Source organism: Oncorhynchus mykiss, chromosome 12 (genome assembly GCF_057628025.1).
Source record: "Oncorhynchus mykiss isolate SJ-2025 chromosome 12, ASM5762802v1, whole genome shotgun sequence".
Taxonomy (NCBI): domain Eukaryota; kingdom Metazoa; phylum Chordata; class Actinopteri; order Salmoniformes; family Salmonidae; genus Oncorhynchus; species Oncorhynchus mykiss.
The window spans coordinates 28,862,465-28,888,957 of record NC_143033.1 but is presented as its reverse complement, the minus strand read 5'-3'; the positions used below and the strand labels follow the sequence as shown (position 1 = coordinate 28,888,957).

General features: G+C 42.4%; 4 protein-coding genes across 4 annotated transcripts; 2 read left to right on the top strand and 2 right to left on the bottom strand.

Annotated features, from left to right (window-relative positions):
- Positions 1–241: 241 nt before the first annotated feature.
- Positions 242–6,978, bottom strand: LOC110537336 (tubulin polymerization-promoting protein family member 3). The gene is made up of 4 exons (XM_021623289.3): positions 5,393–6,978; positions 3,336–3,532; positions 3,027–3,180; positions 242–2,865 (listed from the first exon to the last, which is right to left on the bottom strand). Exons 2-4 carry the CDS (start codon positions 3,524–3,526, stop codon positions 2,674–2,676), a joined length of 537 nt encoding a protein of 178 aa, XP_021478964.3. The 5' UTR covers positions 3,527–3,532; positions 5,393–6,978; the 3' UTR covers positions 242–2,673.
- Positions 6,979–7,099: 121 nt separating this feature from the next.
- Positions 7,100–9,994, top strand: LOC110537335 (E3 ubiquitin-protein ligase TRIM16-like). The gene is made up of 7 exons (XM_021623288.3): positions 7,100–7,772; positions 7,933–8,028; positions 8,255–8,488; positions 8,619–8,775; positions 8,871–8,927; positions 9,029–9,082; positions 9,169–9,994. The coding sequence occupies exons 1-7, from the start codon at positions 7,200–7,202 to the stop codon at positions 9,708–9,710; spliced, it is 1,713 nt and encodes a 570-aa protein (XP_021478963.2). The 5' UTR covers positions 7,100–7,199; the 3' UTR covers positions 9,711–9,994.
- LOC110537334 (uncharacterized) lies at positions 9,981–16,000 on the bottom strand. Its single transcript, XM_021623286.3, has 2 exons — positions 14,881–16,000; positions 9,981–14,742 (listed from the first exon to the last, which is right to left on the bottom strand). The coding sequence occupies exons 1-2, from the start codon at positions 15,549–15,551 to the stop codon at positions 13,857–13,859; spliced, it is 1,557 nt and encodes a 518-aa protein (XP_021478961.2). The 5' UTR covers positions 15,552–16,000; the 3' UTR covers positions 9,981–13,856.
- On the top strand, positions 15,989–25,513 carry LOC110537333 (uncharacterized). Its single transcript, XM_021623284.3, has 3 exons — positions 15,989–16,105; positions 16,514–17,205; positions 17,344–25,513. Exons 2-3 carry the CDS (start codon positions 16,544–16,546, stop codon positions 18,386–18,388), a joined length of 1,707 nt encoding a protein of 568 aa, XP_021478959.3. The 5' UTR covers positions 15,989–16,105; positions 16,514–16,543; the 3' UTR covers positions 18,389–25,513.
- The last annotated feature ends 980 nt before the right edge of the window (positions 25,514–26,493 follow it).

Here is a 26,493-nt window from a genome sequence, read left to right as displayed (position 1 = left end):
CTTTATACTTCACTTTATAGCCTTGCTGCACCCCACCTGCCATTGTATGGGACTTAGCAGAGGATTCAGACTGGCTTTGTAAGGGTATTAGGTACAGATACTGTGTTTTTGGGTGTGCAGTACCCCATGGAATTTTACTAATCCCTGCTACGTTGATATCATTTGATAAAGTATGTGTGTGTGTATGTGTGTGTGTGCGCATGCATGCATGCGTGTGAGAAAAATACTCTTTCACATGGTCTGAATTGCTGCTCAGTGATTTATTTGAACATGTACATACTCTTATAGCTTTTCAGAATAGAGGGAGACACAGCTAAACTATACAAAACACAACAGACCGTGATCAGTAGGGACAGAACAACCCAATAGGAGACAATGCAGTGCAGTCAGGAGGCTCCCAGTCCTCCAACAGAACAATTCATTTAGTCATTCCTCACTGGAGGAATGTCCTCATCGGTCTCTTATTCTCTCTTCATTTCTAAAGCACAGGCAAAGCGCTACACTGTACAGATACAGTGGAAATCTCTTCTCATTCATTCACCATTCATTAATCTATTACATCATCTATCCATTTGTTTATTCATTCATTCATCCATTCAACTATCTCTATTTACAATATACAGTTATTATAGCAGAGCAGATAAAAGCTAAGGACATCAGTAGAGAAGGCTGGGTGAAAGCAGTGTATAAATCTAGGGCATTAGTGTTAGTAGCAACCTCAATGATAAGGCAAAATGTGTGGTAGTAGTAGTAGAGAACTAAGTGAGTTCCTGCAGTAATAGGAGTGATGACTGAGGCTGTAGGAGGCATTTGGCCTGCCTATTAATCATTTCATGTGTTGTATATGTTCTGTCTAGGGATGTTTTAACTTGTTTTGTACACTAGAGGGCACAAAATGTTGGGTCATGGATTACTGGTCACAAAAATATAAACGCAACATGCAACAACTTCAAAGATTTCACTGAGTTACAATATTACAGAAATCAGTTCATTTAAATAAATAAATTAGGCCATAATCTATGGATTTCACATGTTTGGGAATACTTTACACCTACCTACATGTACATACCTCAATTACCTCGACTAACCTGTACCCCTGCACATTGACTCGGTACCGGTACCCCCTCTATATAGAGCCTCGTTACTGTTAACTTTTCAAAAACTTTTTGTTTATTTGGTAAATATTTTCTTAACTCTTATTTTTCTTAACTGCATTGTTGGTTAAGGGTTTGTAATTAATCATTTCATGGTAAGGTCTACTACACCTGTTGTATTTGACGCATGTGACAAATAACATTTGATTTGATAGATATGCATCGGTTGGTCACAGACACCTTAAAAAAAGTAAGGGCGTGGATCAGAAAACCAGTCAGTATCTGGTGTGTCCACCATTTGCCTCATGCCGCCCGACACATCTCCTTTGCATAGAGTTGACCAGAATGTTGATTGCGGCCTGTGGAATGTTGTCCCACTCCTCTTCAATGGCTGTGCAAAGTTGCTGGATATTGGCGAGAACTGGAACACACTGTTGTACACGTAGATCCAGAGCATCTCAAACATGCTCAATGGGTGACATGTCTGGTGAGTATGCAGGCCATCGAAGAACTGGGACATTTTCAGCTTCCAAGAATTGTGTACAGATCCTTATGACATCAGGCTGAAACATGAGGTGATGGCAGCGGATGAATGGCACGACAATGGGCCTCAGGATCTCATCACGGTATCTCTGTGCATTCAAATTGACATAGATGAAATGCAATTGTGTTTGTTACCTGTAGCTTATGCCTAACCATACCATAACCCCACTGCTGCCATGGGGCACTCTGTTCACAAAGTTGACATCAGAAAATGGCTCGCCCACACGACCCCATACACGTGGTATGCGGTTGTGAGGCCGGTTGGATGTACTGCCAAGTTTTCTAAAACGACACTGAAGGTGGCTTATGGCAGAGAAATGAACATTAAATTCCCTGGCTACAGCTCTGGAGCATGTTCTTTCAAAACTTGAGACATCTGTGGTATTGTGTTGTGTGACAAAACTGCACATTTTAGAGTGGCCTTGTACTGTCCCCAGTACAAGGTCCACCTTTGTAATGATCTTTCTATTTAATAAGCTTATTGATATGCCACACCTGTCAGGTGTATGGATTATCTTGGCAAAGGAGAAATGCTGCATGGCTGCGCCCCTGTCCATAGATTAGGGCCTAATGAATTTATTTAAATTGACTGATGTCCTTATATGAACTTGTTGCATGATGCGTTTATATTTCTGTTCAGTATATATTATACACAACACATTAACAAGTAAAAACGCTTCTAGTGAAGCTGGGAGGGATAGGATCAGGGGTTGGAGCGCTTGGGAAGGTGAATATATCTAAATATTATTCACGTTTTTATTGACATAGAATTTGGTCACTGTTTTGTTTTCTATCCAGGTTTACTCCTCACCCTTACACCTCCCCTCTCCATCATAACAACCACCACCCCAACATGCAACGTTAAAGGATATATAATACTTTGACTCAGTGACTGACCAGCCCATCCGACCTGCGCAGTATGTGCATTAATATACATTAACACAAGTTCTCACTTAAATTACACTATTTAGCGGGGGTCTTTGGGGTAAATAGTGGGATCTGACTGAGCATATCTCTCCCTCTCCCTCTGTCCTGCCTATGCTTCCTTGACCTTATCCTCATAGGTGCCCTTGCCCTTGTAGGCACCCACATAGCCACTGGCATCTGGAATGTCTACTCGCCCGGCCTTGCCCTTCCCCTTGCCCGACTCGTCAAACCGCTCCTTGTGTGCCCCTGTGAATTTGGTGGTGTCTGTCAGTCTGTCCACCGCTGCTGCCTTGTCCACTTTCTATGAGCAGGAAAAGAGAAAGGGAGAATGAGAGATGAGGATACAAAGTAAGAGCTTACCCACCAAACAGATATGCACACACACAGCGGACACACAAACACACGCTCTCTCTGAGACTGTAATATTATCAGGCTGTGTGCTGCTGACAGGTAGACACTCACAGTGACGCCAGCGTTGGCAGGCTCCCTCCCTGCTATGAGGCCGTAGATCTGCTGCAGCGCCTCCTCCTGGCACTTCCCTTTAAAACGCTTCGGGGCCAACTCTGACAGGGCCTGGCTGAACTGCTCAAATGCGATCACACGAGCTGTCTTCGCCCTAAAATACACAGAAAAACGTTTTGAGAGAGTTTTACCTTTACTCATGTAAGGTATGATATGGTATTCTGAGGGCCTCTGGCTGTATTCCCTCTTTCCTAGAAAGATGACTGCGGTTCTGTCAGTGTGGAGGTTTGAAACTGGACCGAGTCTCACTTGACTTTAGTGAAGACAATGTCCACATCGGTGGCAGTGACGTTCTTGCCGTCGATGACCCGGCAGTCCTTGCAGAGTTTGGCAAAGTTCTTCCCGTTCATCTCCTTCCCAGTAGCCTTGGTGTCCCCATGAATGGCAAACTTCTTGAAGGACGTCTCCACCTCTGCTACTGATACGGAGCCCTCTGCCATTCTGCCCTATAGATAGAGAGATGGAGATAGAGAGAGAGGTAAAACACTAAGGATGGGATGCAAGAGAAAGGCATACAGTCGAGACTGCTGTAGTTTCTGAAACTACACTGCCATAATGTTGAAATAACATTGGGAGGACACCGAGTCCACGGAGACAGGAAATGAGGAGGTATTGGGAGAGATTTGGTCACTAAGGCGATACATTCAGCACACCACATCCTCTGGGCATTTTATTTATATATATACAGTGGGGAGAACAAGTATTTGATACACTGCCGATTTTGCAGGTTTTCCTACTCACAAAGCATGTAGAGGTCTGTAATTTTTATCATAGGTACACTTCAGAAAATCACATTGTATGATTTTTAAGTAATTAATTTGCATTTTATTGCAAGGCATAAGTATTTGATACATCAGAAAAGCAGAACTTAATATTTGGTACAGAAACTTTGTTTGCAATTACAGAGATCATACGTTTCCTGTAGTTCTTGACCAGGTTTGCACACACTGCAACAGGTATTTTGGCCCACTCCTCCATACAGACCATCTCCAGATCCTTCAGGTTTCGGGGCTGTCGCTGGGCAATACGGACTTTCAACTCCCTCCAAAGATTTTCTATTGGGTTCAGGTCTGGAGACTGGCTAGGCCACTCCAGGACCTTGAGATGCTTCTTACGGAGCCACTCCTTAGTTGCCCTGGCTGTGTGTTTTGGATCGTTGTCATGCTGGAAGACAAAGCCACGACCCATCTTCAATGCTCTTACTGAGGGAAGGAGGTTGTTGGCCAAGATCTCGCGATACATGGCCCCATCCATCCTGAGGCCATATAAATATATATATATATATATATATATATATATATATATATATACGGACAATTCCTTCGACCTCATGGCTTGGGTTTTGCTCTGACATGCACTGTCAACTGTTGGACCTTATATGGATAGGTGTGTGCCTTCCCAAATCATGTCCAATCAATTGAATTTACCACAGGTGGACTTCAAGTTGTAGAAACATCTCAAGAATCATCAATGGAAACAGGATGTACCTGAGCTCAATTTCGAGTGTCATAGCAAATGGTCTGAATACTTAGGTATTTATACTTAGGTATAAATAAGGTATTCCTGTTTTTAATTTTAAATAAATTTGCAAAACTTTCTAAAAACATGTTTCCACTTTGGCTTTATGGGGTACTGTGTGTAGATTGATGAGTAAATTGTTTTATTTCATCCATTTTTAAAATAAGGCTGGAAAAAGTAAAGGGGTCTGAATACTTTCTGAATGCACTGTATACTGTAGCACATATCTCAGTCATAGTCAGTACATTTTTCCTCAAAAAGTAGCTATCAGCAAAGTCAGTGCTAGTACAAAAAGTTCAAGAAAGGCAAGGGTGTTAGTTGTTATTGCTTCTTAAGAGGGGGCGAGGGGAGGGGGGTGCTGTGAGATTAATCAAGTAAAGGAATCGATCAATAAAGTAATGAAGGCTTGGATCAAATAGATTAATTCAGCACACTTGCATTAATTATTAACAGACCAGAGAAAGACACTGGGCCATACAGCATCTGATACTCAAAATGTAAAGAAACATTAACATATGTAAATTCATATTTAACATACATTCCACAAGTTAAACACAAACATCATGCAATAGTGCCCCATGATATATGTACAGTACATTCAACTATAGTATGATGCAGCACAAAATAAAAGTACACCAAAAAGAGGACAATGAGCGTAATAAATTATGTCAAATAGATGGCTTAGCTCATTTCTATGATTTGGTGACATTTATTGTGTTTTGACCTCTATCTTACTGGTCAATACATAGACTAAAGTACAGGATAACTTTAAGTGTAGACATGTTTACCTGTTAGATGAAGGAATTCTGAGTGACGATGATGTTGGGGATGCCTGTGCTGATGCTGCGTGTCTTCCTCCTAGCCCTGCCACTCACACCACCTTCACAATGATGATAGCGATGTACAGAGAAGAGAGGGAGATGGAGAGCAGAAGGTGGGGAGGAAAAGAGCGAGCACAGACCAGCACAAGCCATGACATAATTTGCTGCCTCTCTCGTGAGCATGCGTTCTTGTTTACTCCCCTCTTTCTCTCAACCCTACCCCCTCCCTTTCTCCTCCTTCTTGGCTCCTTCCCCCTCCATCCTTTATGATTGGCTCACAGCTGGTGCTGCAACGCCCTATCCTCTGTCTGTCCAGAGACTAAAGGCTTTTTGTATTAACGAACATGAAGAAAAGGCTATAAATGAGGACAGCATTATACATGAACAGTTAACATCTGAAAGAATTCCATGATATGGATTTCATGTTTATATCTATTTGCGACCACAAAATGTTTTGTCTAATATTCTGTGCATGTCTTTAATATGAAGCATAGTACATTTTTTTACTCACTCATTCATAACCCTTCCCTCATGTGTGACACATCTTAGAAACAAATTGACATTATCATTGAAGAAGTGAAACCCATCAGTTCTACAAGAAAGGATGTTGATGGAAACACAGTAGTGGCTAATCTGGTACTAGCACCACTAATATTGTGTCAATAATGTTCTATTCTAGAGAATTTACAGCATAACCACACATGGAGTGTTTAACTGATATTGTGACACAGAGGGCATGTTTTCCCACCAGAGGAACTTGCAGGGATTTGACTTTGTCCTTTAGGATATGTTTACTGTAAGGCCCTGTCCCCATGTTGTGTGGGTATACAGCAACGACTGTATATGGTGTACACATGGTGGTGTAGTGTCCTATCTCTTATACGGAGAAGAAGCAGGACAGGCTGTTTCGACATCATCAGCCATCATGAAACCTACTACTGCTGTGTCAACAAAAATGCTGTACCAACTTGCCTTTTGAATATACTGCAATTTTAAGTTGTATCCCTGTTTACAATCAATGTTCCATTACATGCTTTCAATGAATGGCAAGTTCATCATCATTCAAATCATATTTGTCATGCGCCGAATACAACTGGTATTCACCTTACAGTGAAATGCTTACTTACAAGCCCCTAACCAACAATACAGTTAAGAAAATACCTAAAAAAGTAAAAAATAAAAATGTAAAAAATAATTAGAGAACAGCAGTAAAATAACAATTGCAAGGCTATATACAGGAGGCACCGGTTAGTCAAGATGACTGAGGTAACATGTACATGTAGGTAGTGTTATTAAAGTGACTATGCATAGATAATAACAGAGAGTAGCAGCAGCGTGGGGGGGGGGGGGGGTTCAATGCAAATAGTCTGGGTAGCCATTTGATTAGATGTTCAGGAGTCTTATGGCTTGAGGTTAGAAGCTGTTAAAAAGCCTCTTGGTCTTAGACTTGGCGCTCCGGTACAGCTTGCTGTCCGGTAGCAGAGAGAACAGTCTAGGACTATGATCACAGACATTTCGCCAAGAGAACCAACCAAGAGTGTATGTTGTTGGGTGGTATGTGGGTTCATTCCTCTATGGTCACATTCACTTCCCAGTTTCATGCAGGTTGTCTTTTCTGTTTACACTAAAACACAGCCTCACCTTTAAATACCAGTGGAAGGGGACTGCACTCTTGCTTTAGTCTCACTCCCATTTAATACAGGTCAGTGGGGTGTGATTCTATACTTCTACTGACTGGTTATCTCCTTGTGTCTCAGTCTGACCCAGCAGGACCATGGCTGAGCCGAACTTTCCCCTGCCTCCAGATGGCTACACCTGTCTTCTGTGTGCCGATGTGCTGCAAGACCCTGTCACCATCTCCTGTGGAGACACCTACTGCCTGGAGTGCATCAAGGTCTACTGGGACCAGTATGACCACCTGGGGGTGTACAACTGTCCCCAATGCCGGGCCACCTTCACCCCTCGCCCCGTCCTTAGGCGCAACGTGCCCAATGTGACCCAGGTGCGCCGGCAGCTGCCCGAGCTACAGCCCTTCCCTTACCTCCAGAGGGATTCGCTGTGTGACTTCTGTGTGGGACGCCGCAGTAAGGCTGTCAAGTCCTGCCTGATGTGCCTGGCCTACTACTGCGAGACACACATCAAGCCCCACTACGAGTCTGCCACCTTCAAGAGGCACAAGCTGGTTGATGAGACGGGTCACCTGGACAGGAAGATCTGTCCGCAGCACGAGAAGGGCCTGGAGCTGTTCTGTCGCTCTGACCAGATGTGTATCTGTGTGCTGTGTACCGTCAGGGAGCACCGCAGCCACAACATTATCTCTGCTGAGGAGGAGCGCGCTGAGAAACAGGCACGACTGCTCTTACACACTGGAACAACCTACCCTCACTAATTGCTCTAACAGTACATGACAACTGCAATGATACAGCTTAACTCATTTGAAACTTCTAAAGACAACGGGGTATTATGGCCCCTCAGTTTACTAACCACCTCTTCCTCTCCTTTAACAGAAAAACCTGTTGGTGACCCAGTCTGAGGTCCAGCACATCATTCAGGAGCGGATGAAGGAACTGCAGGAGTTGAGACACAATGTTGACGTTCTCAAGGTTAGGTCCATTTCCATTTCCTAGGTCAATTTCTGGTACTTTTTATGAGACTACATCCCTTCAATTTAGCACCATAGTATCATTCATTATTCATTTTTTGGACCATATATTGCCATAGATGCACTAAATCAATCATTACAATTGTGTTTGCAATGTTTTGATTTTAATTATATAATAACACAATGATAATTGTGTAATTTGCAGTATCTCCCTCCCCTAACCTCAGAGCAATGCCCAGCGGGCGATGTCAGACAGTGATAAGATCTTCAGTGAGATGCTACAGGCGGTGGAGCGCTGGCATGTTGAAGTGAGCCAGCTGATAAAGGCCAACATGCAGGCAGCCATGTCACAGGCCGAGGGATATGTGGAGCGGCTGGAGCAGGAGATTCTGGAGCTGCAGCGCAGAGACGTCGAGCTGCGCCAGATCCTCGACACAGAGGACAACATCCACTTCCTACAGGTACTGGACTGGAGGGGGAAGAGACATTGGGCTGAGACAAGAACCAGGATCCGTTCTGATAATAGACTGGTAGAAATATGAATCCAGCATTTGCATTACAATACTGATACATTTATTTTGTGCTGTGTAGAACTTCCCCACACTGTGTGTTCCTCCTGAGCCCATGGTTCCCAAAGTCCTAATCAACCCTCAGTTCTCCTTCGGAGAGGTCACCAAGACTGTCACCGGCATGAAGGAGCATCTAGATGACATCTGTAAGAAGGAGCTGAGCAAAATCTCCAAGTTAGGTTAGTCTATTAATGTGACTAAAATGCCTCCAACATAGCTTTTGTACAGCAAGAGTTTAGTATTGCGATAACCAACTGTAATTTTACATTTACAGTAAGTGATATCCCTGTATACATACTTTCACCAAGAGGTGGCGACAAACGATTCAAAGGTACATATTTATAAAGTTTACATTGGTTTATTATCTGTGAAAAAATATGTTTGTAATCCAAATTTCTCTGGTGATAGAATCCATATTTTGTTCTAATACAGCTCCCACCAGGGCAGATTTTCAGGAACCCAAAACTAGAGCAGACTTCTTGAGATGTGAGTGGTCTGTTCTTGTCTGTTCTTTATACCAACTCAAATCATATCATTTTCTGATAATGCCAATAAATATACATTTTTTTCAGATTCTTGTCCGCTCACCTTTGACCCCAACACAGCCTACAAAGAGCTGGTTCTGTCTGAGGGGAACCACAAAGTGATGCGAAAGAAGACAGTCAAGTTTTACCCGGATCACCCCGAACGCTTCGATGGCTTCTCCCAGATTCTATGCAAGGAGTGCCTGGGTGGGTTCAGGTACTACTGGGAAGCAGAGTGGAGCGGGGAGTTCTCCATCGGAGTGGCCTATAAGAGCATCAGCCGCAAGGGTAAGAACTCTTACAGTCTGCTGGGCTACAACGACAAGTCCTGGAGCCTGCTCTGCTCTGACTCGGGCTACTCCGCATGGCACAACAAGATGGACAAAGACCTGCCAGAGGCCCCGCGGGCCACACGGATTGGAGTGTACCTGGACTACGCTGCCAACATGGTTGCCTTCTACTCTGTGTCAGAGGCCATGGAGCTGATCCACAAATTCAAGGCCCAGTTCTCTGAGCCTCTGTATGCAGGCTTTGGAGTGGGCTCCTCTGTGTCCCTCTGCCAACTAAAGGAGAACCTCCAACCTTACTGAGCACAGTGACAACAGACTGAGGGGAATCTATTCAATGTAAATAGGACTATGTAAACTACACAATGCTAATGTTGCACACAATCATTATGAATCATTTAAATTCAATAGACTTCAATAAAAATATAAAACTGCATGAGTGAAGTTAGTAATGATTCATAATGAGAATATGCCTTTGACTTCAGTACTGTGACGTGATTTTTGTAAAAATGTTTACCTATGTTGGAAATGTGTCAAAGAAATTATCTTGACCAATCTGAGAAAAAATAAACATTTGTGATGAATTATCCATCTCTCCAGACAATTTTATAACATGACATGTTCATTGCAAGACAATATCTGTCAAAGGTTATCTTTCAAAACTGTGCAAGTTAAGAAATATGCATATCCTCCAGCTATAGTATCTGCTATATACACTACTGTTCAAAAGTTTGGGGTTCCTTAAATATGTCCTTGTTTTTAAAAGAAAAGCTATTTTTTGTTGATTAAAATAACATCAAACGGATCAGAAATACAGTGTAGATATTGTTAATGTTGTAAATTACTATTGTAGCTGGAAACGGCTGATTTTTAATGGAATATCTACATAGGCATACAGAGGCCCATTATCAGCAACCATCACTCCTGTGTTCCAATGGCATGTTGTTATAGCTAATCCAAGTTTATCATTTTAAAAGGCTAATTGATCATTAGAAAACCCTTTTGCAATTATGTTAGCACAGCTGAAAACTGTTATGCAGATTAAAGAAATAATAAAACTGGCTTTCTTTAGACTAGTTGAGTATCTGGAGCATCAGCATTTTGGGTTCGATTACAGGATAAAAATGGCCAGGAACAAAGTACTTTCTTCTGAAACTCATCAGTCTATTCTTGTTCTGAGAAATGAAGGCTATTCCATGCGAGAAATTGCCAAGAAACTGAAGATTTTGTACAACGCTGTGTAAACTCCCTTCACAGAACAGCGCAAACTGCATCGAACTGGAACAGAAAGAGTGGGAGGCCCCGGTGCACAACTGAGCAAGAGGACAAGTACATTAGTGTCTAGTTTGAGAAACAGACACCTCACAAGTCCTCAACTGGCAGCTTCATTAAACAGTACCCCTCAAAACACCTGTCTCAACGTCAACAATGAAGAGGCGATTCCGAGATGCTGGCCTTCTAGGTAGAGTTGCAAAGAAAAATCCATACCTCAGACTGACAAATAAAAAGAAAAGATTAAGATGGGCAAAAGAACACAGACACTGGACAGACGAATCCAAGTTGGAGGTATTCGGATCACAAATAAGAACATACGTGAGAGACAGAATAAATGAAAATACCCTGGAGGAGTGCTTGACGCCATCTGTCAAGCATGGTGGAGGCAATGTGATGATCTGTGGGTGCTTTGGTGGCGGTAAAGTGGGAGATTTGTACAGGGTAAAAGGATTCTTGAAGAAGGAAGGCTATCACTCCATTTTGCAACGCCGTACCCTATGGACGGCGCTTAATTGGTGCCAATTTCCTCCTACAACAGGACAATGACCTAAAGCACAGCACCAAATTAAAGCCCAGCGCAATAACTTTTTAGGGAAGAAACAGTCAGCTGGTATTCTGTCTATAATTCAGTGGCCAGCAGTCACCGGATCTCAACACTATTGAGCTGTTGTGGGAGCAGCTTGACCGTATGGTATGTAAGAAGGGCCCATCAAGCCAATCCAATTTGTGGGAGGTGCTTCAGGAAGCATGGGGTGAAATCTCTTCAGATTACCTAACAAATTGACAACTAGAATGCCAAAGGTCTGCAAGCCTGTAATTGCTGCAAATGAAGGATTCTTTGACGAAGGCAAAGTTTGAAGGACACAATTATTATTTAAATTAAAAATAATTATTTATAACCTTGTCAACATCTTGACTATATTTCCTATTAATTTTGCAACTCATTTCAGGTATGTTTTTATGGAAAACAAGGAAATGTCTAAGTGACCCCAAACTATTGAATGGTAGTATATATACACACACACACACACAGTTGAAGTCGTAGGTTTACATACACCTTAGCCAAATACAATTAAACTCAGTTTTTCACAATTCCTGACATTTAATCCTAGTAAAAATTCAGTTTTAGGTCAGTTAGGATCACCACCTTATTTTAAGAATGTGAAATGTCAAAATAATAGTAGAGAGAATGATTTATTTCAGCTTTTATTTCTTTCATCACATTCCCAGTGGGTCAGAAGTTTACATACACTCAATTAGTATTTGGAAGCATTGCCTTTAAATTGTTTAACTTGGGTCAAACATTTCAGGTAGCCTTCCACAAGCTTCCCACAATGAGTTGGGTGAATTTTGGCCCATTCCTCCTGACAGAGCTGGTGTAACTGAGTCAGGTTTGTAGGCCTCCTTGCTCACATACGCTCTTTCAGTTCTGCCCACAAATTTTCTATGGGATTGAGGTCAGGGCTTGTGATGGCCACTCCAATACCTTGACTTTGTTGTCCTTAAGCCATTTTGCCACAACTTTGGAAGTATGCTTGGGGTCATTGCCCATTTGGAAGACCAATTTGCAACCAAGCTTTAACTTCCTGACTGATGTCTTGAGATGTTGCTTCAATATATCCACATAATGTTCCTTCCTCATGATGCCATTTATTTTGTGAAATGCACCAGTCCCTCCTGCAGCAAAGCACCCCCACAACATGACACTGCCACCCCCGTGCTTCACGGTTGGGATGGTGCTCTTCGGCTTGCAAGCCTCTCCCTTTTTCCTCCAAACATAACGATGGTCATTATGGCCAAACAGTTCTATTTTGTTTCATCAGACCAGAGGACATTTCTCTAAAAAGTACGATCTTTGTCCCCATGTGCAGTTGCAAACCGTAGTCTGGCTTTTTTTATGGCGGTTTTGGAGCAGTGGCTTCTACCTTGCTGAGCGTCCTTTCATGTTATGTTGATATAGGTCTCGTTTTACTTTGGATATAGATACTTTTGTACCTGATTCCTCTCCACAAGGTCCTTTGCTGTTGTTCTGGGATTGAGTTGCACTTTTCGCACCGAAGTACGTTCAACTCTAGGAGACAAAACTCGTCTCCTTCCTGAGCGGTATGACGGCTGCGCGGTCCCATGGTGTTCATACCTGCGTAATATTGTTTGTACAGATGAACGTGGTACCTTCAGGCATTTGGAAATTGCGCCGAAGGATGAACCAGACTTGTGGAGGTCTACATGTTTTTTTTTCTGAGGTCTTGGCGGATTTCTTTTGATTTTCCCATGATGTCAAGCAAAGAGACACTAAGTTTGAAGGTAGGCCTTGAAATACAGCCACAGGTACACCTCTAATTGACTCAAATGATGTCAATTAGCCTATCAGAAGCTTCTAAAACCATGACATAATTTTCTGGGATTTTCCAAGCTGTTTAAAGGCACGGTCAACTTAGTGTATGTAAACTTCTGACCCACTGGAATTGTGATACAGTGAATTATAAGTGAAAAAATCTGTCTGTAAACAATTGTTGGAAAAATTAATTGTGTCATGCACAAAGTAGATGTCCTAACCAACTTTCCACAAATTTCTTGTTAACAAACTATAGTTTTGCCGTGGTTGAAAAACGAGTTAACGACTCCAACCTAAGTGTATGTAAACTTCTGACTTCAACTGTGTGTGTGTGTGTATATATATATATATATATATATCTCCTATGCATAAAACAACAAATACATAAAGCAGTACAGTACATTGTTACACAATGTTCTGATCTCTGCTCTTCTGAAGAATTTAATTAAATACAAAAAAATGATTCTGCATAACAAATAATTATTCAAGAGTAACTATCACAATATCCAAATGCATGAAACACCTCTAACTTGGACCATGGCAGGGCATTCTACAAAAACAAAAAGGGAGCAATGAAGCACAAGTAATTTGAGCTTGTTTACATGGAAACATGGGAGAGATGTTCCACCAACCAAAATCCAAAGCAGTGTCCTCTGTTTATGGAACACGCCAACAGAAAACACTGTTAGCGTTCTCAAACAAATCTGCCTATTTAGGACATTTACAGAGAAAGCTATCTGACCAGTCCTACTTCAAGTCCTTGTTGTGTGCTGATTACTACGAGGCCTCCTCTCAGCCAGATTAAGTGCTGCATGAGCAGCTAGCTGCTAGATAGAGTATCAGGGTGAGTGAGAGAGCTGACGTGCCCCTTGCCCTGTCCCTGGCCTGCTGTGGGACACCTGGTGCCTCTTCATGGTGTCTTTGAGTTTAAAGGTCTGTCCACAGTCAGTACATTGAAATGGTCTCTCCCAGGAGTGGATACGTGTGTGTTTGTTCAGAGTGCGGCGGTGGCAGAAGGCCTTGCCACACACCCCACAGACGAAGGGCCTCGCCCCCGTGTGAATGTTCCTGTGCTCCTCCAGGCTCCTTTGCTGGGTGAAGCAGCAGCCACAGTCTGGGCACTGGTGGGAGGGTGAGGGGGAGGGCGGGCGTGTATGGAAGGAGGGTGAGGGAACCCTCGGGAGGGTCCCCCAGGTCAGCTGTCCATCTTCAGAGATAAGCCCTGTGTACCTGGCAGTAAGCTCCGTCTCGTCACTAGAATGATTGTTACTCTGCAGTCTGTCTGTCACTGGGCTGTCCTGAACTTGTGGATGATAGACATCAGGAGCAAGGGATGGAGGCGACTGTGGGGAGGGGATCTGACTGGACACTCTGTGTGTTGGATGAGTGTACATGGTGGAGGAGAGAGAGTTGTGTCTGGGAGGGGAGATGTAAGGTGTGTCCACTGACATGCTCTCATGTCCTGTTGTGCTCCCATACATTTGGATAGGCTCTGGAGGAGCACTCTCCTGATGCCAGTCAGGGTCCTCCACTTCCTGCTTACACACAAAGATGGACCCTTCCTCTGGGACCACCTTATGCTCATCCTTTTCCTCCTGGTAGCTGGCTACTCCCATGTCTGGAATCTCTAGACTGAAATGGGCAGACTTAACAGTCTCCAGCTGGTTGAGAAATGACTTGGTCAAAGCATCTGGGTGATCACTGGTGCTCTGCATCTTGACACTCCTGTAAATTAAAATGAGATGAATCATAGTGAATCGTTCTTAGGATCTGCATGTGACTGAACAATTAAACTAAAGACACTGAGGATGATATAATAACTGCAGATATTATTAGTTCAATAGCTTCCACACATTTACCTACCCTTGTTCTTGTGTCTCTGTTGAGCCCTGTGCTGTGTTTGTCTGTGTACGGTCAGGGGAAGGCGAGGAGACGGTGAAGGCACCAGACCCAAGTCGCTGCTCAGCCATGCTGATCGCTTCCTCCATATCCCTGGGTTGCTGCTTCTGCACCCAGGCACCAGCCTCCTTTGGTAAGAGGGACAGAAACTGCTCCATGGCAACACACTGCTCTACCTGTGCAGCAGTTCTTAGGTCAGGCCTAAGCCAGTGCTTAGCAGCTGAGTCAAGCCTCTGCCCCAGCTCTCTGGCTCCCTTCTGTGGTTCGTACCGCAGAGACAAGAAGTCCTGCCTGCTCTGGTCCTCCACAGTCCACATCTGTCCCAGTACCCTGGTCTGGAATGCATTAGACAACCCCTGGGGTCTGATCAGTTGATTCTTCTTCTGTGTCTCCTCTTGCAGCAGACCATCAAGCCTAGCACCCCAGTCCTCTGGGTCTTTATCTCTCCCTGGTGTCAACCGATGCCTTCTCTGTTCCTCTACATCCTGGGGTGAAGGCCGGTCAAGGGTTCTGGTCAAACCATCCTTGACAAGCTGGCTGAGGACCTTGGCCTGGATCTCCCCCTGTCTGGTCAGCGCTTTCAGCTGTTGTTTATGCACATCCAGCAGGGACACCAGGAACTCAACCACATCCATAATGATTGCAGGTGCCAATGGCGAGGGCAGTAAAAAAAATACTTTTCACTAGCTGGCAGGGTCAGAATGGCCAGCTCGATCACAAAGGCATCTAATACCACCGAAAAATAATTGTTAGCTAATTATTTGAGTCAAATTCCCAGTACCATCACTGAAACTTAGCTAGTAGCTAGCTAACGTTAGCAAGGTGGACAAACGTTCCAGGACTCAGTTGTTAGCTGGGTGGGTGATTTAAAATAAAAAACGCTATCAAAATGAACATATTATCTCAAAATTGATTATCAAAGAATGCAAAATAACGAATAAATTACTAGTTACCTGTGATGATTAATTACTTGCCGTGGACGTTTCAATTAGCTAACGTTAGCTAGCTACATTTAATGTTTGGACAATAGACGACGGGAATTCTTATCATGTTACACACAGCAGACTCAGACGTTGTCACGATCAAATGGTACCCCTGGAAACAACAATAAAAACTGTGTACGTAGCTAGCTAGCTAACCTGCAAGAAATACAATACGAGTAAAAGACAAAAAGACGCCCAGTCGCTCGGTAAGTAACGTTATTTTTCTACCTGTGGTTTTGTTCAGCTTGATAATCACATTTTATGGTGGAATTTGTCTATTTTGCCTGGATTGTCAGCTAACGTGGCTAGCTAGCCCACCTAACTGACCAAACGTTAGCTAGCCTCATCCAGAGAGAAAATGAGGCACACATCTGAATGTGGTGCCAGACAGATTAACAAGCTAGCTAGACGCTATAATTTAGATCATAGCTACATGTACAGCCTTATAAACACATTAAACACTACCTCGTGGATCATGTGCTAGAAACGTCATTGAGAGTTGGGCGATCAACATATTTTATTTTCACAGGATTTATTATACACCCAAATTGCTATCGTCATTGCCCAGTGGTACTGTCATTACCATACTTTTATAATAATTTCATATTTCACAGGCCGTTGCTAGAGACTCCAAGAGTGGAACCATGGATGTGGTGCGGTTATTTACAAACCTACTAGCAGTGCACAGACAGCAGCTACAGGCTCTGGCTGTACAGGGGGAGATCCAGACCGAGGCTCTGGCACAGTTACTGGAGAAGGAGGAGCTCAGGAGAATGGAGCCAGATGTGAAGCTGGAGGAGGTGAAGGATCCTGAGGCCTACCTGCTGCTTTTGGAGGAGGCAGACTCCAACTCCAGGCTTTCTAATGTGAAGTGGGGGCTCCTTGGCGGGGAGTGCCTCAGGTCAGGAGAGCCAAACTACGAGACACTGAGGGCTAGCCTGCAGAGCCAAGTCAGGGCAGAAGAGAGCCGACGGCAGGAGGACTTCAGCTATCTGAGGTACGACCCTGAGAGAGGGCCCAGGGAGTTGGGGCAGGGACTGGAAAGTGCTGCCCAGCACTGGCTTCGGCCTGAGAGGAGAACGGCTGCGGAGGTGGTGAGGTGTGTGGCCCTGCAGAGGTTTGTGTCACTCCTGCCCACACACGTTGGAGACTGTGTGCTGAAACAGTGCCCCCAGGACATGGAGGAGGCTATCTACATGGCTGAGGAGTACCTGAACAACACACCTGGGGATAAGTGCAGTGAGATGGACAACCACACTGATGGAGAGGGATACCCTGCAGACCAACTGAGAGAGGAAGAAGCAGGGTAGGGCCAGATCATGTTTTGAGTGTTTCTTTCTTGCACATCCAAAGATATTAAGGAAGTGTTAAATATGTTGACTACAAATAGTGTGTTTATTGGAATGCATTTGTTGATATGCTGTCTATTTCCGTTTATTTTCAGACCTGCAGAACATCAAGTTAACAGTGAGAAGATGAAAGTCACAGGACCAGGGTTGTTGCTGAAGAGGATAGAATTTTCTAAAGTCTGTCAGTCCAGTACTTTCAATATAGATGCCAGACATCTGGAGGACATTTACAGTGAGGAGAGGAGACTTGATGGAGAAGATGATTTGGTTGAGGAAGACAATTTTTCTGAACATGAGGACTGGATTAAGGAGGAGATAAAATACAATAACCAGGCTGAGGTAGAGGATGAGATCAGGTCAGCCTCTGAGATGGGACAGTCTACTGATGTGGATAGAAATACTGAGAATGTTGAGAGAAGTCAGTTTAGAAACATAGCAAATCAGATGCCCGTCTTTGGAAGGGCCAAGAGAGGTGTATCTGCTCCTGTCATCTCCTCGTCCAGCCCTAACACTGCCGAGAAAGAGGGAGGAACACCCTGCTGCCTGAAGCGGAAAAACAAAGAAGATCCCTTCCATAGACCAAGCCACTGCTGTCATGACTGTGGTAAGAGCTACAAACGGGCTGCTTTTCTCAGCAAACACAGTTGCAGTGCCTTCCCTAAGTTCATCTGTCCTGACTGTGCCCAAGTCTTTGCCTCTCAGAAATGTCTGACCCACCACCGCAGGAGCCATAATAAGGCTCTAGGCTGCTCGGAGTGTGGAAAGCAGTTTAGGGACAAGTATAATCTGAAATGTCACATGAGGACCCACACAGGTGAGTCCCCTTATACCTGTACAGACTGCGGGGATGTCTTTGCTCAGCTGAAAGGGCTGCAGGAGCACAGGAACATCCACACAGAAGAAAGGCCATTCCGCTGCAGTGTGTGTGGGGAGAGCTTCCACCACAGCCACACCCTAACAAAACATAAGCTTCTTCACTCCCAGGAGTCTTTCCTCTGTACTCGCTGTGGAAAGAGTTTTAAACTAAATGACGACTTGCTAAGGCATCTGAGGACGGTGCATGATGAAAGCATGTACCTCAATGGAGATCAGAGTTTTCATAAGAATGGAGACATTTCACCTAGGCCCTATTGGAATTGACTCTATTTAAAAAAGTCCCCACTTAAAATGTTCAACATACTTCTTATTATTGGTGAGACTTGCGACGCAAACGTCCCAGTTTAAATCTTCGTCATAATAATTCTTATTAGTGGGGCTTGCGAAGCATTCTCTTACATTGTTTAAGCTAGAAACATCATTCAAACTTTTAAAACGTGCAGAACAGTCAGGACCAGTGTGCTTGCATTCAACTTTTTGATATATTTTATTATTTTTAAACTATTAAGCTTTTTTTTTTGTCCCTTTTCACTTTCATGTGATTTCTTGAACATTCTAAATGTCCCATTGTGACATCAACTCCCAGACTTCCAGCATTCCATTTACTGTCAACAAAGAAACTTTTGACACAAACCTGATACCACTTTCTCAACCATTTTGACAAAAAGTTAGAGCATATGAAATCTTCCTCTACTTTGCTATTCAAATCTGAAATTGGAACAAAAATATCATACCGATCAAACAATACAGCTGTTTTACTAACTACATCAATTACATTTCTATTAACTTTTTATAAACAAACTAAATTTGGACCACTTTCCCAATCAGTTAGACAAAAAATTAGAGCGTATGAGATCTTTGTCTACTTCTTTGGTATTCAAATCTGGAATGAGAACAAATGATTTACTACTAATCAAAAGTTACAGCTGTCTGAGTTTAGTGTGATGAAAAGCAGCCAGCTAACAGCTCTCTGTTTCGTCATTGAGCAGCCCAAACAGCCATTGCAATGGAAACTTGCAAAAACTTAAAGGTTTTGACATCTGGTCTACATCTCTGCTATTCACATTTGGAATCGAAACATAATTATCTTCTACCAATCAAAAGTTACAGTTGTTTGTCTGAGTTGAGTGACGAAAAGTAACTAGTTAACGCCAACTAACAGCTGTCTCATGCCACGTCAAATTGTATATGCAGGGCTCCCTTGTGAAAGAGACCCTGGGGTCATTGGGGACTCCCTAAAGGTAAAATTTTAAAAAATGTAGCAGACCAAAAGGAGCCATTGCTATGGATACTCACAAAAACGTAGAGAGTATAACATCTTGGACTCAGCTATTTAAATCTGGAATCAGAACAGAACGATCAATCAATAGTTACTGAGTTACTGCAGTTTGTCAGAGTTTAGTGACAAAGTAGCTAGCTAACGTCAGCTAAAAGCTCTCTCAGCCCAAACAGAGCCGTTGCTATGGATACCACTGCATTTCAATGGCTGAAAAAGGGCCATAGACTACAATGAAAAAAAGATATCCTCTTTCACTGTTTAAGCTATCAACAACAAAAGCAACGATGAGATGTTCAGTCTGACCATACTTAGATTGCTTGTCAAAAGATTTTTTATACTATATACATACTTTTTTTTTTTTACTATAACCATTAAATGTGCATAAATTACATGGGTTTTAATGAGAACCATAGGAATACAGAGGTAGATATTCAAAATGGTTTAGCTTCTGGCCAATTAAGCTACAAGACCAGCTTTAAAACAGTCAGGCTATCCTAACTTCAAATTATTTGAAATGTCTAACTACATACATTTTTATTCATTTGCATAAAATAACTATTGAACCATTCAAGCTAGAGAGAACAACCAACTTTCGCATGTTCAGGCTATCCTAAATTTTAAATCTTTGTAACTATATACATTTGCATAAAATAACCCACCAACAGTAATTCTTGAACCGTTCAAGCTAGAGACATCTTTTGCTATGGATACTCACAAACGCAGAGAAGCACATGGGGCAGCGCAGGGAGCAAAGGACAGACAGAGACAATTCTGCTATGGATACTAGCGGAGAAAGTTATTGTATTTCTAATTTCGGGTTGAGCAATCGGGCTAGGGTAGGGTAGGGCCTGAACGTCGAAGCCATGGGTAGGTTTCTGCTTTTTTTTCTTTCAAACTTCTAACCACTTTCCCATCAGGCTAGACAGAAACTTAGTGTATGACATCTTCCTCTACACTGCTATTCTAATATGTTCCCAGACTCCGCCAATAACATCGAGTTAAGCACCGCCGTCACTAGCTTCATAAGGAAATGCATAGGTGACGTTGTCCCCACGGTGAATATTCTTCCTCAATCAAAGCCCTGGATTAACACTGAGGTTGGTGCTATACTAAAGGACAGGGCTACCACACACAGGGATATCGCAGACAACCCTGAGGCTACGGCTAAGGACAGGAACAAGTTCAAGTCCCGCAATGATCTAGTAATAAGGTGGAATCATACTACACAGGCTCCGAAGTCCCACCGCAGGTGGCAGGGGCTACAGCCGTGATCTGCCCAACAATGCCTCTCTTGCAGAAAACTCCATGGATTTGATGCATGCTTTGACAACACTGTGCTTGAGGGTCCTCACCAACCCAGAGGACTGGGTGATCTTGTTCTCCGAGGCTTACGTGAGGAAGGTCTTTATTCAGGTCAACACTCACAGGGCTACGGGCCTGTTCCCAGAGCATGCACAGATCAGCTTGCAGGCATATTCACTGTAATTTTCAACCTCTCCTTGTCCCAGTCTGTAATCCCCACGTCTTCAGATAACTACCATTATTCCTGTTTCCAAGAACTCTTAAAGCTTAATGCCAAAATGACTACCGCCCTATAGCACTCACATCTGTAATCATGAAGTGCTTTGAAAGGTTATTCATCCCAGACACCAGGCATACTGCCCCAACAGATCCATAGACGATGCAATCTCAATTGCGCTCCACACTACCCTCACCCACCTAGATAAGAGGAATGCCTATGTGAGAATGCTGATCATTGATTACAGCTCAGCGTTCAACACTGTTGTCCCCTCCAAGCTCATCACCAAGCTTAGGACCTGCTTGTTTGTTATTTTACCTGCTTGCTTGTTATTTTACTGTAAACTTTTGTTTAATCAGTGGAGCCCAATTGAGACCAGTGTTTCATTTTCAATGGTGCCCTGAGACCACAAAGCTAAAAAATATTGCAAATTACAAGTACACTATACCAGAACATCACTAACATCACAGCCATCATAAGCAGGTTACTAAATCAATCAATCAAAACAATTGTACACCTCAAACTCATTTATCATCTGGGTTTTAAAATGCCTTAGTAGCACCAGGGAATCCAAATGTAATGAATTTTGTAAATGATTCCAAAAATGTGGAGCGTGAACTAAAAGCAGATTCACCTAATTCTATGGAGATCTGAGGATTCTGAAGAGTTAGCAAACCCGTTTACAGGGTTGGTTATCTCCTTCTTTAATACGTTAGCAACGAAGTTAGGTAATTTGGAAGCTTGTGTAGTAGGACTTTGGGAACAAAAAGGGAGTAATACATTGATCTGCGTGACTTTAATGAGGACCAGCCAATATATTTATAAAAAAGTAGCCCACATTAAATCTTAGCTTTTTAACTTGGTCATCCGTATGTTTTTTAAACATTAAATACTTTGTCAATCCAGATGTCCAGATATTTGTAGGCGGGAACCTGATCAATGGGAGAAACATCCAATTAATAAATGTGTATTCCATCTGAAACATTCTTGCGAGAACTAGAGAACAACATGTATTTCATCTTGTTCGCATTAAGTACAAGTTTTAAACCAACCAGGGCTTTCTGAATGGTAACAAGGTCAGATTGTAGCTCTAATATAGCCTGTTCAACAGTTGGGGCAATGGCTTACATAACAGTGTCATCTGCGTACAGATTAATATTACAAGTTTTAACAGATAGACTATTATTTAAATAAATAGTAAAGATAACAGGTCCCTGCGGTACACCTTGTGTAATATCCAGAAAACTAGACTTAACACCACCAGAGATCACACATTGAGTCCTGTCTGACAGATAGTTTTCAAACCACTTGCAAGAAGCTTGATCCAGGCCTATTCAGTCAACCTTTGAATAAGAATGTGATAGTCAACAGTATTGAATGACTTGGAAAGGTCTATAAATAAGGCAGCACAATGATTTAACAATTTTAACACATCATTGTAAACAAGTGTAGCAGCTGAAACTGTGCTATATCCAGATCTAAAACAGTATTGGTGTATATTAAAAATAGAAGGAGAAGTTCAAGTTTTCGCTGACAGTTAGTCTGGGATTCTAAAACTTTGGAAAGGCAACATAATTTGGAAATTGGACAGGAGTTAACTAAGTCAGAAGGATCTACACCTTTATGTAGTGGGAGGACATTTGCCGCTTGCCATATCTTCGAGATAACACCAGAAACAATTGTCAAGTAAAACATATAGGTCAGTGGTTCTGCAACAAGTGGGGCAGAGAGCTGCAATAAGAAGAAATCAAGTGAATCAGCCTCTATGTTTTTTAGGAAAGTACATCATAGACATCAAAGGGTTGACATGAAAATAAAGTATGAGTCTGTTTGTGCATCATTCTCTACAATATGTTCTGAGGTGACTAAAGGACTCCCTCTAGTGGGATGAGATTAATTTTCAGAGATGATCCTTTCAAACCGTTGGCCAGTTGAAGCAAAATGGTTATTAAAAGCATCATAAATTTCCATGTTGTCTAGAATGGGACCAGAGGCTGTCAACCTGCGGAGGAAACGAGGGGGTGGAGTTTTGTTTAAAGGATTTGACCACTTTCCAGAAGTTGGCTGGATTGCCACCACTCTGAAAAACAATTCAAGAAATATATTGATTTTGCTTTTGAAACCAGGGATAGACATCTGTCTCTCAAAGCTCTGAAGGACTGCCAATCAGATGTAGAATCATTCCGTCTAACCTTAGCCCAAGCTACATTTCTTTCCTGTAATTTCTCAGACAATTCATGCGTAAACCAAGGAGTACATCAGTCTTTCACCCTTAAACAGGGAAATAAAAAAATTAAGGGTTAAGGGCCTGATCCACATCAGTGATATTTGACACAATCCCCAAGTCACTCAACCCCAGCTCAGAAAAAAATGTGCTCATTAAAATTCCTAAAATGTATCTTTATAATAATGTGTGAGCAATATTTAGGTAGTTTACATATTATTATAAAGAGACATTCTAGGAATTTTAATGTGCAAAATGTTTTGTCTGAGATGGCAATGGTGCTACAGAGAGTGTTGTGGACAGCCCAGTACATCACTGGAGCCGAGCTCCCTGCCATCCAGGACCTCTGTATCAGGCGGTGTGAAAGGAAGGCCCGGAAAATCTTTAAAGACTCCAGCCACCCAACCCATAGACTGTTCTCTCTGCTTCTGCACGGCAAGTGGTACCGGTTAATTAAGTCCGGCACCAACAGGCTCCTGAACAGCTTCTATCCCGAAACCATAAGACTGCTAAATACCTTACAGAATGGTTACACGGACCATCTGCGTTGACCCTTGTATTTTATTTTTGTTGTTCTATGCACTCACAGGATTCTACACAGTTATGCACACTGACAGTCCAAAACATAACATGCACACACGCACTCCCATACAATCATAATTTATGCTGATACTATGTTTATTATATATCCTGATGCCTAGTCACCTTACCCGATACATACTCTATATAGGACGAAAAGTATGTGGACACTTTTGTGGTGGAAAAAGTACCCATTTGTCATACTTGAGTAAAAGTAAAGATACCTTAATAGAAAATGACTCAAGTAAAAGTCACCCAGTAAAATACTACTTGAGTAAAAGTCTATGGTTTTAAATATACTTAAGTATCAAAAGCAAATGTAATTTCTAAAATATACTTAAGTTTCAAACGTACAAGTATAAATCATTTCACACTCCTTATATTAAACAAAACAGACGCCACGTTTTTTAATTTACGGATAGCCAAGGGCACACTACAACACTCAGATATAATTTACAAACAAAGCATGTGTTTAGTGAGTCTGCCAGATCAGATCATTAATATGGAGTTGGTCCCCCTTTGCTATTATAACAGCCTCCACTCTTCTGGGCGATTAGGCTTCGCTCGCAGTCGGCGTTTCAATTCATCCCAAAGGCGTTCAATGGAGTTGAGGTTAGGGCTCTGTGCAGGCTAGTCAAGTTCTTCCACACCGATCTCAACAACCATTTTTGTATGGATCTTGCTTTGTGCACAGAGGCATTGTCATGCTGAAACAAGAAAGGGCCTTCCCCAAGTTGGAAGCACACAATCGTCTAGAATGTTATTGTATTCTGTAGCGTTAAGATTTGCCTTCCCTGGAACAAAGGGGCCCGAACCATGAAAAACAGCCCCAGACCATTATTCCTCCTCCATCAAACTTTACAGTTGGTACTAGGCATTCAGGCAGGTAGCGTTCTCCTGGCATCCGCCAAACCCAGATTTGTTCGTTGGAGTGCCAGATGGTGAACCGTGATTCATCACTCCACAGAACGCGTTTCCACTGCTCCAGAGTCCAATGGTGGCGAGCTTTACACCACTCCAGCCGACGCTTGGCATTGCACATGGTGAACTTAGGCTTGTGTGCGGCTGCTCGGCCATGGAAACCCATTTCATGAAGCTCCAGACGAACAGTTATTGTGCTGACGTTGCTTCCAGAGGCAGATTGGAACACGGTTGTGAGTGTTGCAACCGAGGACAGACCATTTTTACGCATTTCCACACTCGGCGATCCTGTTCTGTAAGCTTGTGTGGCCTACCACTTCGCGGCTGAGCCGTTGTTGCTCCTAGACGTTTCCACTTCATAATTACAGCACTTACAGTTGACCGGGGCAGCTCTAGAAGGGCAGAAATTTGACAAACTGACTTGTTGGAAAGGTGGCATCCTATGACGGTGCCACGTTGAATGTCACTGAGCTCTTCTGTAGGCCATTCTACTGCCAATGTTTGTCGATGGAGATTACATGGCGTGTGCTCGATTTTATACACCTGTCAGCAACAGGTGTGGCTGAAATAGCCGAATCCACTAATTTGAAGGGGTGTCCACATACTTTTGTATATATGGTGTATCTACCTCTATCACTCCAGTATTCCTGCACATTGTAAATATGGTATTGGAACTGACCCTGTATCTAGCTTCTTACTTTCTCATGTTCTTATTTTTATTTGTGTCTTTCTGTTCTACCTTATGTTATTTTTAGTGCTACATTGATATTGATTACTGCATTGTTGGGTTTAGAGCTTGCAATAAATGCATTTCACTGTACTTGTGCATGTTACATTAAAAACTTAACTTGAAAAACTATAATAAAATGTTAGTTTCTATCTGACCTTGAGCAGCAGACCTATCAATGTTCAACAAAACTGTTTGATCATTACATCATCATTCAACTAAAATCAAACTTAATTTACCTAGAACATTTAAAAAAAAAAGTGAAGCATGCATCTATTTAGATGAGACCCACAGTATGAATGATTCAGAGTTGCTTTGCTTTCCTAAGTGTTATAGAAATGGAATTCACTCTATTTCTGTGGTCCACATGATCCTGCTTTTTATTGCCACCCATCTTCTGACAGAAGCTTGCTTTGTCCAACTGTATGTCTTTCTTCTTTCCATTTTCACACGCAACAACTGTAACTCAGACATTTTGGTGATTTAACTGTCCCACAACCCCAAGTTATAAGGCTGATATACTGTAGTAGTCTATTGAAGTATTCAGACCAATTATTTTACTAAATTTAACTTTGATTATATGTAACTGCTTTGCTTTAAATACACTTTTTTTTTAAACTTCTTCCAATTCCACAAAAATACTTTTAAAGAGCTAAAACAAGTCCCACAACTTTACAACTTTATTTCATCTAAAGTTACCATCTATATCATATTAATCTTGTCCTTCTATGACAAACAGAACGTGTTTTTTGGGTCTTAAAATCTATTAATTATTTTTTATTCATGCAATAAAGTATTGCAGGCATGTGCTTTGTCAGTGGCTGTGACATAGGGATCAGCCAGGAGTTGAAGGTGAGTCGGAAGAGCGAATGAAACGGTAGGAAGGACATCCCAGCGTCAAGTTGTTTCAGATTTCAGGCACAAAAAATATACAGTACTACTGTGTCCGTGGGAACCAGGGCTATTGATCGATGGTGTTCACAGATCGATTTATAAGTGAAAATGTTGAACGGAACCGGTACCAGAAACCACGCAGGTCCCCTAAATAGGGGACTTTACATCTAAGAGGCTTTTAAAGCTGTGTTTTGACATTGGTCTATTTATCAAAATGTCTTGTCAA

What these genes read in the sequence shown, in the direction of transcription:
- LOC110537336 (XM_021623289.3), bottom strand. Translation starts at nt 3,526, where the DNA reads ATGGCAGAGGGCTCCGTATCAGTAGCAGAGGTGGAGACGTCCTTCAAG. An exon ending in ATTGTCTTCACTAAAGTCAA is followed by an intron (nt 3,181 to 3,335) that starts GTGAGACTCGGT and finishes TGTGTATTTTAG; the next exon opens with GGCGAAGACAGCTCGTGTGA. An exon ending in CTGCCAACGCTGGCGTCACT is followed by an intron (nt 2,866 to 3,026) that starts GTGAGTGTCTAC and finishes TCCTGCTCATAG; the next exon opens with AAAGTGGACAAGGCAGCAGC.
- LOC110537335 (XM_021623288.3), top strand. Translation starts at nt 7,200, where the DNA reads ATGGCTGAGCCGAACTTTCCCCTGCCTCCAGATGGCTACACCTGTCTT. An exon ending in ACAACATCCACTTCCTACAG is followed by an intron (nt 8,489 to 8,618) that starts GTACTGGACTGG and finishes TGTGCTGTGTAG; the next exon opens with AACTTCCCCACACTGTGTGT. An exon ending in TGGCGACAAACGATTCAAAG is followed by an intron (nt 8,928 to 9,028) that starts GTACATATTTAT and finishes GTTCTAATACAG; the next exon opens with CTCCCACCAGGGCAGATTTT.
- LOC110537334 (XM_021623286.3), bottom strand. Translation starts at nt 15,551, where the DNA reads ATGGATGTGGTTGAGTTCCTGGTGTCCCTGCTGGATGTGCATAAACAA. An exon ending in ACAGAGACACAAGAACAAGG is followed by an intron (nt 14,743 to 14,880) that starts GTAGGTAAATGT and finishes TTTAATTTACAG; the next exon opens with GAGTGTCAAGATGCAGAGCA.
- LOC110537333 (XM_021623284.3), top strand. Translation starts at nt 16,544, where the DNA reads ATGGATGTGGTGCGGTTATTTACAAACCTACTAGCAGTGCACAGACAG. An exon ending in CTGAGAGAGGAAGAAGCAGG is followed by an intron (nt 17,206 to 17,343) that starts GTAGGGCCAGAT and finishes GTTTATTTTCAG; the next exon opens with ACCTGCAGAACATCAAGTTA.